Below are 19,951 nucleotides of genomic sequence, written 5' to 3'. Positions count from 1 at the left end.
ATGTGTACACTACCGTGTATATGATTTGCTTCTCTTGAAACAGTGAATTACTTTAGCATCACTTGCAGAAAGCTTCAGGGGGAAATACAGAGACATATTTAAACGTGATCAATTTTATCTGTATGCTAAAATCAGCCATCCATCTTCCACAATGCAAAAAAAAAAAAGACAAAATTGCATTAAAAATTTATATGTGGATCCAGATAAGCTAAGCTTGACAATTAATTTCAATAATCATAAGGTCATGAAATATGCATTTTGATGCAAAATCGAACGATTAACAATGTTAGGTTGTGTTTGCTTTCCCCCTACACCGATAAGCGTATGACTTCAAGAAATTAATAGAGTTGAAGATGTGTACACGAGTTTTAGGTAAATTCTTCTTATTAGCGTTGTCTAAATTATACATAAAGTATATGGATATTTCTGTATAGATATCATGATTCCTGTTTAGTTTTACAAAAAAAAAAAAGTATTTCACATGAATGTTCACTACCGTACTTCTCTTCTGTTATTCCAACACAATAGGAAAAAAAAACACGAAAACTGTAAAACCACAAAGCCAGTCTGTTACTAAGCGCTACGAGTAGGCCTACTATCGATAAATTTCAAGGTCACCCTCCGTTAGTAGGTGATTGTCATTTGTTTAATGATTAATAAATTCAGAGCACGCCATCCCTTGTCGATTCAAGAGTAGTCAGCAAGGTAGCACAGTGCTCAACAAACAATCCTATAAAGAAGGGCATCTTGGTTACAAGACTGTCATAACCCTGGTGTGCAGGCTTTCACTCACATCTTTTGGACGATTTCGTCGACGACTCAAGAGAAGATGATCACCATCGGTCTTCTGCTTTGCGCGCTCTTCCACGGTGAGTGTAGTTCCGATTCCAGCAAAGAGCCCCGTACCACTGTCACGGTCTGGCAGGGCAGGCGAAGGGCGGCAAAAGCGTGCAGGGATCGGTTGAGCAGCAGCAGCATTTGAAGAATAGGGTTGGCATTTCTTCACATTTCCAAGATTTTTTGCCGATCTTCTCGATCAAAATTTCCCCCAGTTAAATCGTAATGCAAGCAGGGACAACGGAGTGACAGCGTAATAAGGTCTTTCTGAGCGTACTGACATAGGCACAAGGACGGGAAGTAAAGTAGACACCGGTGTGGTCCCGCTGCTGCTCCGCTCTTCCCTGGTCACAACACGACCCTCCCGCTTTAAGTAGGCTCTCACTACGTTCTCCACTCTCGTACAACGCTTTCAGTACGCTCCGTTCCCGCTCTAATGACGCTGATTCCTCTTCAGCTACGCTGTTCCTACGCTTTCCCACACTTATTTACCCACGTCTTTTTTTTCGCCGTTGTCTGCTAAAGCAGGATCAACTAACATGATAAAAGATCGATAGGCAAAACTGTAGTAGTGGGGGGGGGGGGGGGAGGAGGACGTTCTTAGAGCGTACTAACATCGTACCGTGTCCAGATCGGACGATTTACCCGGCCCTTCCCTGTCTGAAAAAAAAAAAGCCAACTCGCGGTGAGAGTGACATATAGTACAGGGGCTTATAACAAATAAGACAAACAAAATTTTATTCTCTTCTGTTAAAATTGTGTAATAGGAGATTTCTTTCTATATTATTCGTATGCCGTACATTCATTGCAATTCCATTTTTCCGTCCAAAAAGAGAAAAAAAAATCTGGAGACTTGTTCTGCTCTTTTGGTTCTGGAAGCCGACTTTTTTTTTCGCGCAATTGAATAAACATTATTTTGTTCAAATTGACCGGCGGGGTGCGAGATAAAAGAGGTGTCTTCTTGTGTATCCAGTGTTAAAAATATCTAACAACTGAAGAACAAATAAAAAGAGATTACTTCAACTCTTTGGTATAAACTCAGAATATCATAATGAATGATGCGAATTAGGTTTTTATTAACTCGGCTATATTTCACCCCTGTGAGATGACTTAACAAATCTGAATCTGCAATCAGACAATCTGATGTACGTACCGTGAGATGTGTGATAACAGTAGATAACGAATTGTTGGTATTATCATTGTCCAGGAGGTCTTGCTGACTCTGTGACTTACGGCGATCTGGGAACCTTCACCTACGGGAGTGGAACTTCAAACTGTCATCATGACAAGCCAGAAAGTCCTTCAGCCATCGTGATCCGCTACTATCTCTACACGACCAGTAACTGGAACAACAAGCAAACGCTTTCCCGAACCTCCTCTTCCTCCATCTCTGGATCAAACTTCAATGCCAACCGAGACACCAAGTTTATCATCCACGGCTGGACTGACGTCTACACCTCAAGCTGGGTCATGAACATGAAAAATGCGTTCCTTGGAAAGGTAGACCTTCGTTATGGATGTTTCCTCCGTTCGCAAATATTGGCTAGGCAGCCCATATCATGCCAGTATTGTAAACACCTACTTAATTAGCAATATCTATTAAAATGAAAAGTCAGTGGAAAGATGAATGCATGAATACATCAAAAATAGTTGACTTCGTCCCGTGAAAGAACAAACAAGCAAACAAAAAAACATAAAAAGCTTTAAAAATCAAACGAATTGGCTATTATCTTTTTTCCCCATACAGAAGTACTTTATTCATTGCTATATCATATACCACAAGCTAATTCGATTCAAACGCTTTCATCTTTACCTATTGTTACAACGAAGGTTGCATTATACATCAATACATTTTGATTACCGGAGATGTCTCCCTGTTAAATCTGATAAACCTTCTGCATTTTCATAATGATAATGTATATTACATAATGGCAAAATCAATTTCTGAATGAATCTTTATATATTGTTTGTTAAATTGAATTGCTTTTATATTATATGACATATTTAAACTGTGTCAATTGTATACTAGAACAAGATTAGTTAGCAGATATGTTGGTTCTTGCAAACTGTATATTAACCAAAATAAGACAATTTATCATCAATTATTATCTTATGTTTAAACAGAATATGTACTACTTCTTTTATCTTTTCCAAAACTCTTTGACACAATTACAGTGTGATAACATAATATGAATAAAGGTTTCTCTTTCTTTACAAAATGTGCATTCAGTATGAAATTCTAATTTCCAGCGACATAGATTTATTTTAAAAAGGTAAAATGTTACATATCACTTTGAAATGAAATTGCCTAATCTTATTACATTTCACTCCTTTAAAATCAAACTTTCAAACAATTTCTCATTTGAAGTCTTCAGGGATGTCAAACAAATATTGCCAGTACATTCTATGTATACCTTACAACAATTGATGTCAGCTGTTCTCATATTTACTGAATCACGAATAAAAGGTTTCGGCTTTCATATTTTGCAAGATGAAGGGTTTTTTCCGATTTTTACTTCAAAGTATTAGCGTCGTCTCGGAGTCTATTAATCCATAAAATGGCTAGAACTTGTTTCAATTCAAAGTAGAAAAATTGACGGACAAAGATCTGTTCCTCAAATCTACTGAATGATAAATTAATGGATTAATGGCCTTCCATTTGTTATTAAAGAATAATTGGTGTATTGGTGAACAATAGGCTATTAAAAACGGGTGATTTGTCTCATAACTGTATGTTAATTATCATTGCTCCCTTTGTCCTGACTTTTTTTTCCGTTTTCGGGACCCTAACTCGGAGAAATGTCAAAGTCTGTAGATTTCGCGATTTTACTTTCTTTCTACCCAGGACAATTTTGTCGTAAGTAAGGAAACTAGGACTAACATAATCTATCAATTATGATCGGTTGTTTCGCTTACAGAGTGTCAACGTCATCCTGGTAGACTGGGAGGAAGGGGCAAGCCGAGCCAACTACGCCCAGAGTCGTGCCAACACCCGAGTGGTCGGCAAAGACATTGCCAAGATGATGGAAAAGCTCAAGTCAGTAACTGGTGCCTCGTATGGCAGCATGCATATCATTGGCCACAGTCTGGGGGCACACACGGCTGGCTATGCTGGGAAGGCGCGCTCCAACGTGGGAAGAATCACAGGTAGGTGTGAATGCATGCACAGTCAAAGGATTGAAACTCATTTCCGTCGACCAGTCGAACGCAAAGGGATGGGAGAAAATCTTTCAGCTTACGTAAATTTCGACTTACACAATGAAATCAATACATGTTTAAATCTGTCCGGGGTAGAATTCTTCATGGACAAAACTAATTATCGGCATGTGGGAAGTCTACGTAGGGGAGGTTGACTGTACAGAATAATATGCATACTTATCAAAGAGATACTATCATAGTAAAGGAGGCAATTATTATGTGACCAATCATAAAATGGTTATCAGGGCCGCGGCGCAGTGTTTTCAAAAGTGTGGGGGCCCACTTCCGGGTTTCATGAGCTAACAAGCAAAAAAAAAAAAAAAAAAAAAAAGATCTTCAGAGAAAACACATAACCTTACCGCCGCCATACTTCAAGATCTCTATCTATTTCTATGTTAGTGCCACTTACGTACTTCCGGGTTGAAAGAAAGTGTGGGGGCCCAAAGTGATGACACCTTATGCATTCATTTGTATGGTGCACAAAAAGTGCCCCTACGGCTGCGCCGGCACTGGTTATGGACCCTAATCACATGATTGGCTGAAAGCAAGCACGTAGCCAGTGTTTTATTTAAATTCAAAATTCAAATGAAATTTCATTTCCAATTTCTCATTTTTGTTATCGATACTGATTCAAAGAAAACGAAACTTGCAAGGTAATTACAACAAATGTGAATACAGTAATGGAAGTATTCATTCAAAATAATTGCTTTTTGGAAAAGAGACACCCACGTAAAAGTCAATCACCTATCTATTATGCCCAAGTTCAGTCCCCTATTAATTTTATAATGCCAAACATGGCTAGCGAGCATAAGTTTTTACCATTCACCCCGTACTGATGACCGCTAAGAAAATAATACGCGCGTGACCGTACCTTACCGAAATCACGCTCAATGACGTCACAACTGCATTCTGTAGCAATGCGCACAGTTGCGTCAGTTACAAGGCGCGCTCAATCATCACCTATTACCGTAATCAAGTTCGTGTTCAGTACCATTGTGTTCGGATCATTAATTTTTCTTCAGACATCTCGGCCTTTTCACTAAGCACGTCCTATATTGTGGCTAACTAGTATTTACCCAAAAAGGTGAATGAAAAATAGTTCACAGAACCATTTTGTTATACAAATGATGCACAGGATAGAGTGCGTTAGTGAAGGTGACTGCATTCTACAAGCTTGGCTTTTTAGCAGTCCCCTCCATTTCCGACCTTTTCTTTGTTATGATTCAGTCACATTTTGTCCTTGTACTTCTTCTACCAAAATATGTTTTTTGTTTCATGTAAACAAATGACGTGTATTTAAATTTCATTTGGACATGTAAAAGTTACTTTGTACTGACTTTGTGTATATGCAATGTCATATTATATGGTTTGGCCGGAAATGAAATAAAAAATGAATGAATGAATGAAAAAAGGTGCGCCGCACCTTCACTAACGCCACGAAATAATCCTGTGCATCATTTGTTTTATAAAATTCGTCGAAAACTAACAGCATTTTTCACGTACCTTTGTGGGTCAATACCAGTCAGCTACATGTAGCACTCGCTCAAAAGTAAGATGTCCGAAGATGTTCGTCCCAAACATTTACGCACGTCCCACTCGACTCGGAAATCCCGCACATATAAGTACTGTACGTACGTACGCCACATGTTATGCACAAGAAAGGCCGGCTGGCAGCACGAACTAGAAGTTGTTTACAGGATTGACAGCGCGTATAGTAGCGCGCGACGCACTTGTAACAACTGATTGAGCGTGCACTGCTAGTGTAAACATTGTGACGTCAGTGACTTTACGCTTTTTTGCACGGCGTGCATGTTAGTAAGAAATTAATGCACGCACACGTGACTCATTTCAGCGCTTCCAATTGGCTACATTCTTGAACCCATCTTATAAAAATCAAATAATGCACAGGTTTAAAGTGGTGACGTTAGTGGAGATGCAGCTCACTCACAGGTATTCTTATTATGTTTCACCATTGTAAATGCCCTCGAATGCGTTGCATCTCCACTAACGCCCTCTAACGTGTGCATTATTTATAACTGACATAACTTTTCATCTATAAGGCCTACTTTGTGATAATTTTAATGATTTGAATGTGATTTGAGAAAAAAAGAGTGTTGCAATGACTGTCACTGACTGTGTCAACTCTTGTTAGGTCTCGATCCTGCTGGACCAGAGTTCACCGGATGTGAAAATTACTGCAAGATAAGTAAGTCAGACGCTACCTTTGTTGACGTCATCCACAGTGATGGAGAGTTAACTGGGGCGGGACTTCTTGATCAGGTAAATCACATGACTTGTCAGATTACACACGACGACGGCAATAAGGGGTTGTCTCCATTGTCAGGGACGGATCCAGAGGGGGCGCCCTGGGCGCGCGCTCCCCAGTGCCGTATACGGCACTGGCGCTCCCTAGCCTTGATTTTATTATTTTTTTTTAACAAAAGAAATAAAAAGAAAAAATGGGGAAGGGGGCGTGCGCCCACTTTAATTTTGTAAAGGCGCCTCCGTTTTACGGAATTCCTGGATCCGCCTCTGGTTGTGATCATACATTCTGCCTGCAAAATGTAGAACATAAATTTGCCTTACACCTTCGGTTATTCTATTTCCAATTTTCGAGTGACTGATTTTAAAGTTGTCATACATAGTTATCCGCAATAATATGAACGTGATGTGCGAGAGGAATTTTTGTCACTGTCGGGCATTGCGTTGTCATGATAAGACGGCATTTTTTTTCAATAAACCATTATATATATATATATATATATATATATATATATATATATATTTAGAATATGCCTACGCCCCCAGTTTTTGAACATTCAAATCTAGATTTAGCATATGTATAGCTAAAAACATATCTTTTGTTATTTTTCATTGAAAAATCTCCTCCCACATTTCGCACCTGATCGTTGAATTTCAATTGTTAAAATGCAAAAGCTGTGTCTAGTGTTCAATGTTCTCTACCGAGACGCTTATAGGATTCTATCATACTGCTGGAAATATTTCAAGTTATTGTTGTTCATGTTAATGCAAATCTCGAGTAAAATTGTGATCCATCCACTACCATAGGACTATCTAAAGTTAAATTGATCAATTATAATGAATGTTACCCTGTGTTTTGCTGCCACTGGCATCACCAAATCACAGTAGATGTGGGCAATCTTAATATGATCACATGATTTCATACAGATATCTTGATTCAAATTCTAAACTCCCTTGTCGTTGTTTTTTAGGAAGAAGAAAAGAAAATGTAGACAGCAATTGTAACGCTGTCTAATTGATTGCATTTCTAGTTTCAAAAACACAATTAGAATCATCATACCCCCCCCCCCCCCCCCCGGTCGGGGTCAACATACGAGCCCGACAACCGCGAGTCATACAGCCCGTGAACTCGACACTAGGCAAACAAAGGCCCTGGAGACCGACACTGCGTAAACATTATAGTCCCGTGACGTCATGAGTGTCGGACCCGTGGGCCTTATATGCCTATAGTGTCGAGCTCGTGGGTGTTTGACTCATGACGTGCACCCAATAATGCTCCTGCAGACATTTTGTTTGTAGATCTCTGATCAAAGAGTGCAATGCAGTGTGACAAACTGTATGACCATAAATTCTGTCCCTTTCATGACAAGGTGCATTCACATTTTAATAAGTATCATACCACTGAAATTGTTGGTACCGTTCTAACTGGCGAAATACCACGGTAGTAGACAATAAGAGTTTCACCCTTTCTCATTCACTAAACACCGTGGTACTTTGGTAAGTATTTGAGTATATCTCCGGCGGGAGAGACACGAAATGTGTCAGGTCATGGGAAAAAATACATCGCTGTACGATCAGTGTTATTCTTTGGCAGGATTCACATTCAAATTTTGCATAGTATTTCGTGCGAAGTTTGAATTACCTCCCTATGTACAGTGCACTCCAGTTATATCAGAATGCTCGCGACCGGCAGTTTTCTTTCGTTATAACGAAATTTCATTATAACCGAACAAATACAGTATGAACACACGCAAACTGTGCGTACATTGTATATTGTAAGATATTTATTTAATGCATGTATTCATCATAATCTGGTAATCTATCTTAAATGGGATCCTATTTCATTACTGCGTTTAAATGTCCAATTACGTTCCAGCAGATGGTGATAACCAGTTGTGTGTGCTTTGGGCGACGATCGAAACACTCATGTAGGCCCTGTCTGTCTGCACAACGACGGTAAAGGCGGTGTAATGCCATCTAGCAATATACAATAAACGTACTATCGATACGCAAAATCATGAGTATAATATAGTCTCCCATATTCCCCATTCTTTCCAAACCATTTTCCTTCGTATTTCGGAAAGTGACATTGTTTCAATTACATCGCAGTCCGTCGCGAAAAAAAAAAATATGATCGTAAGGAATTTCAATAGTTTTTTTTTTTCTCTCTCTCTCTATTTTCAGCTTGGACACCAAGATTTCTACCCTAACGGCGGGGAGAATATGCCCGGATGTTCGGGAACACCAGTCACTGACGCGTGCGATCACTTCCGGGCTGTGCTGTACTTCACTGAAAGCATCAGCAGTAGCTGTAACTTCTCCCCCTCCAAGAAGTGTTCAGATTGGGACTCGTACCCAAATTGCAACAGCTGTGGCACGTGCCCCGAGATGGGATACGGTGCTCTCAAGAGCAAGGGCTCTGGGGCATATTACGTGCAGACTAACAGCAACAGCCCTTACTGCCAGTAAGGACTACTGTTAGACTTTTCTGGATAGATCACAAGGCATAAACGACACATTCCACGATAATACAATGTACAATCTTCACTAACTTCAGGTTACTATCTTCATCCACATAATACAGGAGTATTAGTTTACTTTACAGAATGCAGAATATACACATAAGACGATCGAAGAGAACAAAGTAACATCAGATTTACACTTAATTGCGTGTCATTCAAATATATAGAAAACAAACAAAAATCCGCTTTGCCGATAAATGTCAAATTTTGCTGAACGCAGCAAATGAGCTTGTATGATTTATCACTCTTGTTCAAAACCATCAATTCCATTGTTTAATGAAGATAATTTACCAGGTATTCTCTAGTTCCTGGTACAATTATTGTTTCAATAAGTATTGCGCTGTATCGAAATCAAAGTAATTTCGCTCTAAACGTCGTCTGATTGAATGGTACATGCAGTAAGCTAGCGACATCTGTCATTTTTTTTCTTTCTCTAGACATAACTTAATCGGTAGTTTGAATTTATCAAAAGTTAACATTAACCAAAGTAACATCCGCAGACAATCACAATACTTGATGCATTTGCGCGATTACTCATTTCATGGGGTAGTAAATAATAGATAAAATTTGGAGAAATAAAACGTAAGTTACAACATCCTAAACATTCGTGAGCGTGTTATGATATTATACAGTTCCCAAGTTTAAGGGCAATTTTGACATTTGATGTCAAATAATGACAGTACACCAGGGGCGTAGTGTTCATATGATTTAGTAAAGATTTGCTACAGGGTAGACAATGTCACGTTTGATATCCGATGAAATATATTACCCATACTTCTGATAATAAGGTTGGTCTAATCTGCAAAGAGTAACCTCATCATTTTAAGCACTGCTCGTTATAGAGAAAGCCCTGCCATTATCATTACTCAAACTCCAGGGGCGGATCCAGGAATTCCGTAACGGGGGGGGGGGGGGGGGGGGCAAAAAGTATTTCTGTTGCCACTTCCGGGTTTCATCGTCTGACAAGCAAAAAACAAACAAACAAACAAACAAAACAAAAGGCTTCAGCGCAATTTTCTGGTGCCACTACAATCGGCTGACAAAAGAGATTAAAGGGGTGCACACGCACCCCTTTTCATTTTCCCTTTATTTCTTTTGTTTTAACAAAAAAGCCCCCCCCCCCCCCCCCAGATCCGACACTGAACTCTGCCAGGCATCCGAATCTATACACACTGATCAAGGGAGAGCACTATCTCATCCAAGGGTGTGAACACGAAACAGGTGAATAGCTTTAAACTCCTCACCTTCGCCACTTCTGCCAAGCCATTGACGTTGTATTCGACCAGGGTGCCTGTGGTACTGACAGACTTAAAATACTGATGACCTAACAATCGGGTTTAACTATTACGGTCACTTTTTATCACATATACCAAAATATACCAGCAAACTGGTGGCCTATCCTCCGTTTCCGGTAACACCAGTTAATGAGGAGACCGACATCGGCAGAGATTTGACTTTTTTTAAATATTTCTCCAGACCAACATACGAGACTAGAGGGCATAATCTAGTGTTCATTCCCGCCAACGTCTTTAATAGCACGAGGGGTTAGTAACATTCAGCCAGATAAGCATACTGTTGTAACTAAACCCTTGCTCAATGAACCTCTCATCAACCAAGCAGCTTCGCACATTTCACCGTAAGATATTTCAAAATAAGTAAATAAATCAAATCATTTGTATGTATGTGTGTGTGGGGGGGGGGGGGGGGGGTGGAGGGGAGGGGTATAAAGTCAACACATCTGCTCTCATAGTCATGGTGATGTCGGGTTCGGACGAAATATTGTATTTCCATGGGAACTATTTCTGCAAGAGAGAGAGAGAGATTAGTTATAAAGTGACTTTGGTATGAGTGACATGAATTGCGGTCGACAATGACATTTTATTGAGGCCGAATGGCCAATTTTTTGCAAAAAGACGTCGAAACACACATACATAATGCACACGCATTACACACATTCACATAAATACACTTTGTGTTATATTATATTATTTTCATATAAGATTATTATATATATATATATATATATATGTGTGTGTGTGTGTGTGTATCATATATGTATTATACATATATCATTATATATATATATATATATATATATATATATATATATATACACATACATTGATGAACAAACTGTGCTTGTTAGAGGGGTAACGTTAGTGAGTGGATCATGTGATGTCTCAGAAGATCTTGTTGGGGAGCGAAGCCACCGATGAAGAAAATTGAGGATATCCTTAATTTTGTCAAATCACTGAGATATTTCCCTCTTCGCGTTAACTCATTATAGGAAAATGCCCGTGATACTTACTATACAAAGAATTTAATGCATTAAGTAGCTTTAACGACAGCATGAAAAGTAAGTAAAAGCATTACGTAAATGTTATCATACAACGTGGCATTTTCTTCATCCTTTACAGTATTAGATTCATATATTTTTAGCTTCTAGCAACAATTCAACTGCAAGTATAGACTAATTGTGACCCTGCATCACAAAACTATCACAACGTCGCCAGACATGGATTTTCAGATTAGGGCAGATTCTGAACAAAGAACAGAATCAATAGCTTTAAAATGATGTGTAACTCAATTCAAATAAACTCTCTTATAAGTCTATCTAAATGTTCAAAAGAAAGCATACACTCTGGAAAAGTGTGTACGGAGGAAAGAGGCACTTAAGTAGGGGGTCCATTCAAACACTTATAATCTTACTAAGCCGACGTAGTGCTCTGTCTGGTGAATGGGACAAAAACGGGATAGAGAACTCCGTAGCAATAACAATAAAGGCATTACCATGGATTATATTTCATATACAAACAAAGAAAGGGAAAACTGACTAGAAATAAATGATAAATAGTGAAAACTTTGAGCAAAGAAAATGGGTTTCGAATCCCAATGGAAACCCATTTTCTTTGCCCGAAGTTTTCACTACTTTATTATATACATGTGTGTGTGTGCGTGCTTGTTTGTGTGTGTGTGTGTGCGTGTGTGTGTGTGTGTGTGTGTGTGTATGTGTGTGTATGTGTCTGTGTGTGTGTGTGTGTGTCTGTCTGTGTGTGTGTATTAGGGGAGCTGGGGTCGCTGAAGGGATACGATTGATGGAACGTATGTTCCCGCCATTCGCCACTTGCTTCCACGGATCCATTGCGAAGGCTTTGTGAAGACCTTCGATAATTACAGCAACCTGATACGGATGGTGTTATATCATTCATTCTAGCCACCTTCTTTCTTTCTTTCTTTCTTTTTTCTTCTTTGCAACACAAGTTTTCAGGCATTTTGAGAAGCTATCAGTTCAGTTCAGTTTTTCATTTGTCCACTTTTGTAAATATACAAACATACACATACTTACACAATGAAAATAACAAAGATACTTTTAAATTTACTGGTAACGTAATCTAGGCATACAGGTACATAAAATGAAATGATATATCGACGTAGAAGTGGAGGAGATCACCATCAATAAGCAGTGTGCTTGACTGGGATGAGAGCCTCGGGCAACATGATACATAGGAAAAAATCAAAGAATCTAGTTCTAATTGGAAATGAAGGGGGAAAGGAAAAAAACCCACTGCAACTTACGTGGGGTGGATGGTATAGATTAAGTAAAGCATATAGGGATATGACGAGACGAGTGTACGAAGGTCAGAAAAGGCGATACCTGAAATAGAGGAATGGGAGAAATGAGATTAAAACTGCTTTAACGATTGGAACTATATTCTAATCGTATAGAAAAAGAATTGTTACCTAGGTCAGGAATTCTTTATATTGAGCCTTCGAGTGTGAATCGTATTCAGCAGGCAACAACAGTGGATATATAAAATACTAGAAGTAACGAGTGGGATATATTTGAATGATACTTAAAAAAAAATGTAAGATAATTTGAAGCCGTGAAGAGAAACACTGTGTGTCTAAGATCAAAAGGCAACAACTTCCATTCGTCTAGTCCAAAATGTATTATGGACTTTTGTGCTATACATGTAATAGGTTCTAGTTGTTGGTTTTGTTTTTTTGTAATGATAATCAGCTGCTTGACAGGTGGGGTATGCAATGAATTCTGGAATTTGAGATGAATGTACCTTTAAACATTGCAGGAAGATAGTTATAGGTAAATTAATGCATAAATACCACAGTTTGCAATATGTACTCGTATCAGTAATTCTAAGAGTCTTAAGTCACAGTGAGAGAACCCTCGATAAGTCGTACTGTACGTTTCTGTAAGAGCAAAAAAGATATTGATTTTGGTAGAACCCCAGTTTTTCAAACAATATTACATTAAATTAAGAGATGATATGAATGCATTATAAAGAATTAACAGTGTGTTTTTAGTACGATATTCTCCGAATTTCTACAGAATTCCGGTATATCTTGATATTGAATGGATTTTGTGTGATAGGACCATTGGTTGTTGGTAATGGTACAACTAAACGCGTTTGATTTATCTCAACCAGATTACTGCTTAAAGATAATATAAAGTTTTGGTACCTCAAAAGTTTCCCTGAGTTTCCTTGTCTTAGTTTGTGTTTCAGGTTAAAGTACCTTTCATATACCTAACACTGTGAGAATTACTCGCCCCAAAGTGCTCTCATGTCTTAGTAATCATGCAATAATGGTTTCGTACCAGAGCAGAGCGGGCTCTGAAAAATTCGAACGAGCCGTTAGTTTGACTCGACGCGGTACCGCGACAATCAATAATACACTTTGTACACGTATTGTACAAAACCATTATTGCATGATTACTAAGACATGAGAGCACTTTGGGGAGAGTAAGTCTCACAGTGTTAGTTATATGAAAGGTACTTTAACCTGAAACACAAACTAAGACAAGGAAACCCAGGGAAACTTTTGAGGTACCAAAACTTTATATTTATCTTTAAAGGGAGACAGACCAACTGATTGGCTGCGTGCCCCCCCCCCCCCCGCACTCTCTCACTACATTTTATCTAATTTGTGACTGAATTATACTGTTAAATAAAAATTTGTTAAAACCAATTATGTAACTCGTTACTTCATCCTAATTACTTTATATTATTACATGATTATTATTTCTTCGTATTAGACTTGACATTGCATTACTATAACGTAGGTACCATTTCATAGCTGTTAGTTTTCCTTAAGCACAAAAGGCAACAAAACATTAACTTTGTAGTTTCTGTAAACAGAGACAATTCTTTGTAGAGAGTGACATGATGAGAAAAGGATTTGACAAGATGGGAGAGAGAGAGAGAGAAGGTGAAAAGAAGGAAGGAAAAAGGAGAGGAAATTATCTATGACAGCAATTAAAGCAACAGAGCTATGAAAATGTTGGTAACTTACTACGGCAAGAAATTCATGTCAATCCAAACGTGAATAAATCCCTACATCAGCTAAATCCTGACCATGTAAATTAGACGTCTGCTGCCCTCTACCAACACAGTCATCGTCTTTACGCAAACACCCAAAGTATTCCCCCGATATTCGAATTCTTCATTCCCTTATCTTTTTCTCACAGTTTTCATCCCCATCCCCCGGCTTCTTGCCGATAGGACTCAAAGATGACCAACCCTGGTCAAAGCAGACAAGTACAGGTACAGTCGTTGTTCTCTACCCGGTCCATTCGGGTCTGGATTGTGAAGGGATCTGAACTTAAAGGAATCCAAACCCAAGAGAAATGTAGATTGAGTGAAATCACCAACATTAGTAGAACACATCAGTGAAAGTTTGAGGAAAATCGGACAATCGATGCAAAAGCTGTGAATTTTTAAAGTTTTGGTGTTGGAACCGCTGAACTACTAGAGGATATGATTTCATGAGTAGATAACTACATAAAGCAAATATAAAGGGAATTCCACAAAAATTCATTTTTCTAGCATAATGAAAGAGCACTTGACTAACCACTTTCAGAAGCAGGGGGAATACTTGCTACTCTTATTATGTCAGTATCAAGTTGATGGAATGTGTAATTTTCACGAAAAAATGAATTTTTGTACAATTCCCTTTATATTTTCTTTATATTGTTGTGTACACATGACGCCATGACCCCTTGTAGTCTCCTCATCCAGCGGTTCCAACACCAAAACTTTAAAAGTTCATAACTTTTGCATCGATTGTCCAATTTTCCTCAAACTTTCACTGATGTGTTCTTCTAATGTTGCTGCTTTCAATCAATCCACATTTCCCTTGGGTTTTGGTTTCCTTTAAACAATTTGTTAAAATGTTGTAATCGGGACTGCACGTCTCCTGTTTCATTGCCAAAAAAAAGAGTAATTAGTATGTTTCTATGGTTATACTCTGATATGAGATAATTGTAGTAACATTATAACTTTGATAATACCATTACACGTGCGGGTTGGAGGGGGCAGCGAATCAGTGAGACCTATATGGGGACCTGGAAAACTTGTATAACCGTGTGCCAGTCGATCTTGGTATTTTGGTTGAATGTGTTTACTCACAAAGGGCATATATGGGTAAGTGTTAATAAGAGCTTGACGAACAGACCGACCGCAATCTTTGGAGAAGGCTCATTTGGGTAATGAAATAGGAATTAATGGCAGCAGTGTGATTAACACCTGTTATATTCAACACATTAACCTATTAAAATACAGTTGTGTAGACCGAAGTACAACAAAATTGATGCATTTAGGGAAACATGTTTTATGATCAATAGGGCAATAGTTTTAATTTGTTCTGGTTTTATGAATCAGCTGCTTATCATACATAACCAACTCACAGCAATCTCTACAAACCCGACGAAGACATATCAGTGTTCTAATTTGATGTCAGAATATATTTTCATTATGTCTAATCCAATGGATATGATCACTTAGTGCTGCATAGGACAAGCACAAGGGGGATGACCATTGACAGTCGTGGAAAGCACCATTTTATTAGACTGAAACAGTGCTTTCCATTTTCATAATCTCTGCAGACGCTAATTAAGAGTTCATTTTCTTTGTTGGGACCAGCAAAATCAAAAGGGCATGAAAAAGAACATTTGCACAAGGGCTTGCTTTTCTGATTGACGCAAAGATCAAAATACTATTATTCTACGCATTCAAGCTAACTTCAACAAAACATGTTAAAAGAGCAACAACTTTAATGTTTGAGCTTTCATCAAAGCTGGGATCAAAATTTAAGTAAGATGTGAAATTTTAGCGTTTCGAATGTTTTCACTGAACTGAGATAAAATCATATCATTCACGTTCACGTTTGTAGCAAACCATACTTGTACATTAGATCAGGGAGGTGGGACTAAACTCACTTCCCTGATTAGATGCAGGCTTATGGTTATGGCCCATACGTGTCTCATATATCTTTATTTAAATTTTCACTTATTTTGTTCACTAAATCAAAACTATGAGAAGATGAGACATCATTCCTTGAAGACGATTGTAACTTTGAGATATCCACACGGTACCATTACATCTGACCTGTCGGCATCCAAATGTTCGGAGCGTCCATTTGTATTATACTGATTGTTATGATTTACTGATATCAGTGAAGTATATTTTCTCTACAGCAAATGCCCCTTGGACTGTCAATTAATCAGCACACATCGTTAATCGAACCTCAGGTCAAGCTTTCTTTGTGACTTTATTCTTTCCCATTAATAACAGTACTTTATACAATTGTATTTCTTTTAATATGTTCAAATTCTTAACGTGAATGAACACACACATTGTTACACAGACTGATTGCATGTCTGTTTTATTATCTTTTGGGGTGGAGTGGGTTCCATCACGCATTACGTTTCAAGAGAAAATTAAAGTTGATTATAATGAAGAAATATAATTCTTCAGATGAACGAGCACATTCATAAGATATATTGAAATATATTGTCGTATTGACAACTACAACACAAGCCCATACATTAATATCTTAATTTCACCTTAAGCATAATCATGACGCAGAACACTTTTATCAGTTGGGGAGATCCACAAGAGGAGATTCAGGGTACCGTTTCATGAAAGTTGTCAGCGCTGACAAATTGTCAGTCACTGACAATCACCTTGGTAACAGACAGTGACCAGAGCATCTCAGCCAATTATAACCAAGGATTTTGATGAAATTGTCAGAGACTGGCAACTTGTCAACGCTGACTAAATTGATGAAACACGGATAGGCTTCTACCAAGCTTTAGTGATTTGCTGGCTAGCTTTCATCCACTCCTGGTGGACTTCTTCAGGCAAGCAGGCAGTGCTAGAGAAACGGTAGAAACACTCTGATTGACGAAGTCCACAGGAGTGTATGAAAGCAGGGAGGTGTCTTCCCACCTCCCTGATGAAAGCTAGTCAGCAAATCACTAAAGGTTACCAAGCTTGAATCTTCTATGTAAGCATATCATGTTAAGTCAAAGCAGCTCATTCGTGATTCCTCCTTTCCTCTTCCCCTGCGTTGCACTCCCCTTTTTTTGTGTGCGTGTTAACCATATAATAGAGAGCAGTTTCTAGACGTTTTGTCACAAGTAACGAGCTGTCATGTCATGAAACATTATTTTCATAATCTTTGTTGTGACGGTCGCTGCAACCTGGAACTTGTCACAGAAGAGAAATTGCAACAATCTTCAACTAACTGCATTTTGTATCTAAATTATTTATTCTTTTTTTTTTTTGTAAAACTTGATATTTCTTGATAAAATCTTACCCTTCCGAAATGTCCATGTTATTGTATTTTCGTTTGTACACTGTATTCTTTTTTAAATAAAAATGATTGAAATTGAAAAAGAGCGAAATGACCACATTCATTTCTCGGTAACTTGATTAACAACTGTGGAATTTTCCATAGTAATTTGATTGAATCAGACTGAGTATACATGAGTGAATTAGAGATAGTAATTATGGCTCGTGTGCATCGTTAATTGCTGGTACAACCTTGTCCCGCTAAGCCCCATTAATTACCTACTCTAATCTCTTAAAAGGTCCCGGTACCGTAGCCGTGGTGGTACCGCGGGATTTAATCAGTCCTCGGTGATTAACACCTGTTACTTTTCTGTCTTCCACTCCAGCAACACAGGCCACTGAAACACGCAAACGCATGAATGTAAGCCCTACACTCGTTAGAATGCTTACGAGAAGTTCAAAGAACGCTGTTTTTTTACAATGACGCAAGCTGCAAAATAAGCTGTACTGTCCCTTCCATGGTTTTGTTTTGCTGTCACAATAATTTTCTAACAGTGATTCACAAATTTATTGACGGTCTTTTGAGATATCAGGGAAAAAATCTTATTAAGGATTTTAACATAAAGAAAACTATGACGAAGCAAAAAATAAACAAAACGAACCTATGTCCAATTTTGTGAATGTCAAGAAAAGAAGATATATCTTGCTAATAATATTCATTGCATCATATTTAATTCAAAGTCTTATTAATAGTTGTACCCGCATCTCATGATGCGCTCGTATTTCACGCACCCATCCCAACCCCTACAATACATCATGTGTGACCTATACATCCATCATTATGTTCATTCACACACTCTCATTACCGTTATCTTACCTTTAAATCTATTTTCACTTTGATTGGAAGATGAGAGTAATCGTTCATTTCAGCAAAATATGACACGAATTTGACATAATACGATCATCAACGTATGACGATCATTGAAAATGGTACGAAAGGTGATTGATAATTAGGACATGTGCACGATAACCATAATTATCTTATAGTCCATATATGTGATTGTTTTCCCTACATGTTTGTCATTGCCTCCGATGAAGATTCTACTAGGATCGGAAACTCAGGCCCATTTTACTTCGTGGGCTCACCAATATTAGATGAGCAATTTTCGACAGCTTTTGCGACAATAACCATATTCCGTGAAATTCTCATTTGCAGCGCAGGTTGAATGTAATGACAGGGGGAATGAGGTATACACTTTGAAATGGAAATAAAAGTAAATTGTGACTTTAACTAACAAATTGTTCAGCATGTTTGTTTGTTTGTTTGTTTGTTTGTTTGTTTGTTTGTTTGTTTGTTTGGTTGGTTGGTTTTTGTTTTTGTTTTTGTTTTTGTTTTTTTGGTTTTTTTTTGGGGGGGAGGGGCTGATGATTCTACCTCCCCGATCACTTTGCAAAAGGTCAATAACGAAACAAATACTAGTAGGTCCAAAACGGTCGTTTGAATTGAAGAAATGTAACACAAAACACCTGAACTTTATAATTCTCGTCTCGATCACTTGTATTTGTATATTTCAATATTATGATGCCATTATTGTACAGACACTCACTGTGAAGCACCATTGATATCCTCTTACCCACCCCCCCCCCCCCCCCCGAAAAAAAGACTAAATAATGGATAAAAGTAAACTAGCGGTTGTATGCGCTTTTGCTTTAGTATGTGCCACTCTTTAAACAGTGATTCACTTTATTGTTGCAGAATGCAGAATGATTCTCGAGATGGGGGGGGGGGGGGGGGGGGGGGGGGGGGGACATGAACACCGGCAAGTAGACTTGATCAATTTCGTTTAAATAATGAAGCATTCATCCATCCCATAAAAATGGCAAACAACGACGAAAATGACATAAATTGAGAATTTGTATTGTGAGATCCATGGCAAAGGTATACCTTTCTGATAAGTACGACACTTTGAGCAGTCAAAACAAGCATAAACATGACTTTTGACGCAACATCAAACACTTGGCAATTTGCTTTCCCGCAACACTGATTATACGCAAATGCCATCATGAATATTCATAGGATTACAGATATGTAAACGAGCTGCTGCTACATCCTTCTTTTTTGTTGTTGCTAGCATTGCTTTAAATAATCCTTCGTTATCACAGAAGAATGAAAGCCTTATAAATCATATGTGAATTGAGGAAATGCAGCCTTATTACTAAAACATATAAGCAAAGTTTGAGGAAAATTGCACATTCCTTAAACATGTTAAAGAGCTCTGCATTTTCACAGTTTGGGTGCAGCCATCGCTGGATGAGAAGACTACAACACTTTGTGATGACATGACAGTATAAAAAATTCTTCAAAGAAAATTGTAAAGAATTTTTAAATCTTTTTTCACTTTTCAACCATAATGAAAAGCCCTTGACTTGCCTCTCTCAGAATACAGTTTAAAATTACCCTGAACATACCAGTAGCAAGCCGAGGGAATGTATACTTATCAGAAAAAGTTTACTTTTGTGGACGTTTTTAAAGATGTTCTT

The 19,951-nt window shown here is 38.2% G+C and overlaps 1 protein-coding gene across 1 annotated transcript; it reads left to right on the top strand.

Annotated features, from left to right (window-relative positions):
* Window positions 1-829: 829 nt before the first annotated feature.
* On the top strand, window positions 830-8,766 carry LOC139719507 (pancreatic triacylglycerol lipase-like). The gene is made up of 5 exons (XM_071630925.1): window positions 830-869; window positions 2,045-2,337; window positions 3,756-3,984; window positions 6,188-6,315; window positions 8,482-8,766. The coding sequence occupies exons 1-5, from the start codon at window positions 830-832 to the stop codon at window positions 8,764-8,766; spliced, it is 975 nt and encodes a 324-aa protein (XP_071487026.1).
* Window positions 8,767-19,951: the final 11,185 nt, after the last annotated feature.

The sequence above is a fragment of the Diadema antillarum genome, unplaced genomic scaffold (genome assembly GCF_040938485.1).
Source record: "Diadema antillarum isolate AM-2024a unplaced genomic scaffold, OU_Dant_1.0 scf00000111, whole genome shotgun sequence".
Lineage (NCBI taxonomy): Eukaryota > Metazoa > Echinodermata > Echinoidea > Diadematoida > Diadematidae > Diadema > Diadema antillarum.
The sequence above is the reverse complement of the archived record's forward strand: the minus strand, read 5'-3'. Positions and strand labels throughout refer to the sequence as shown.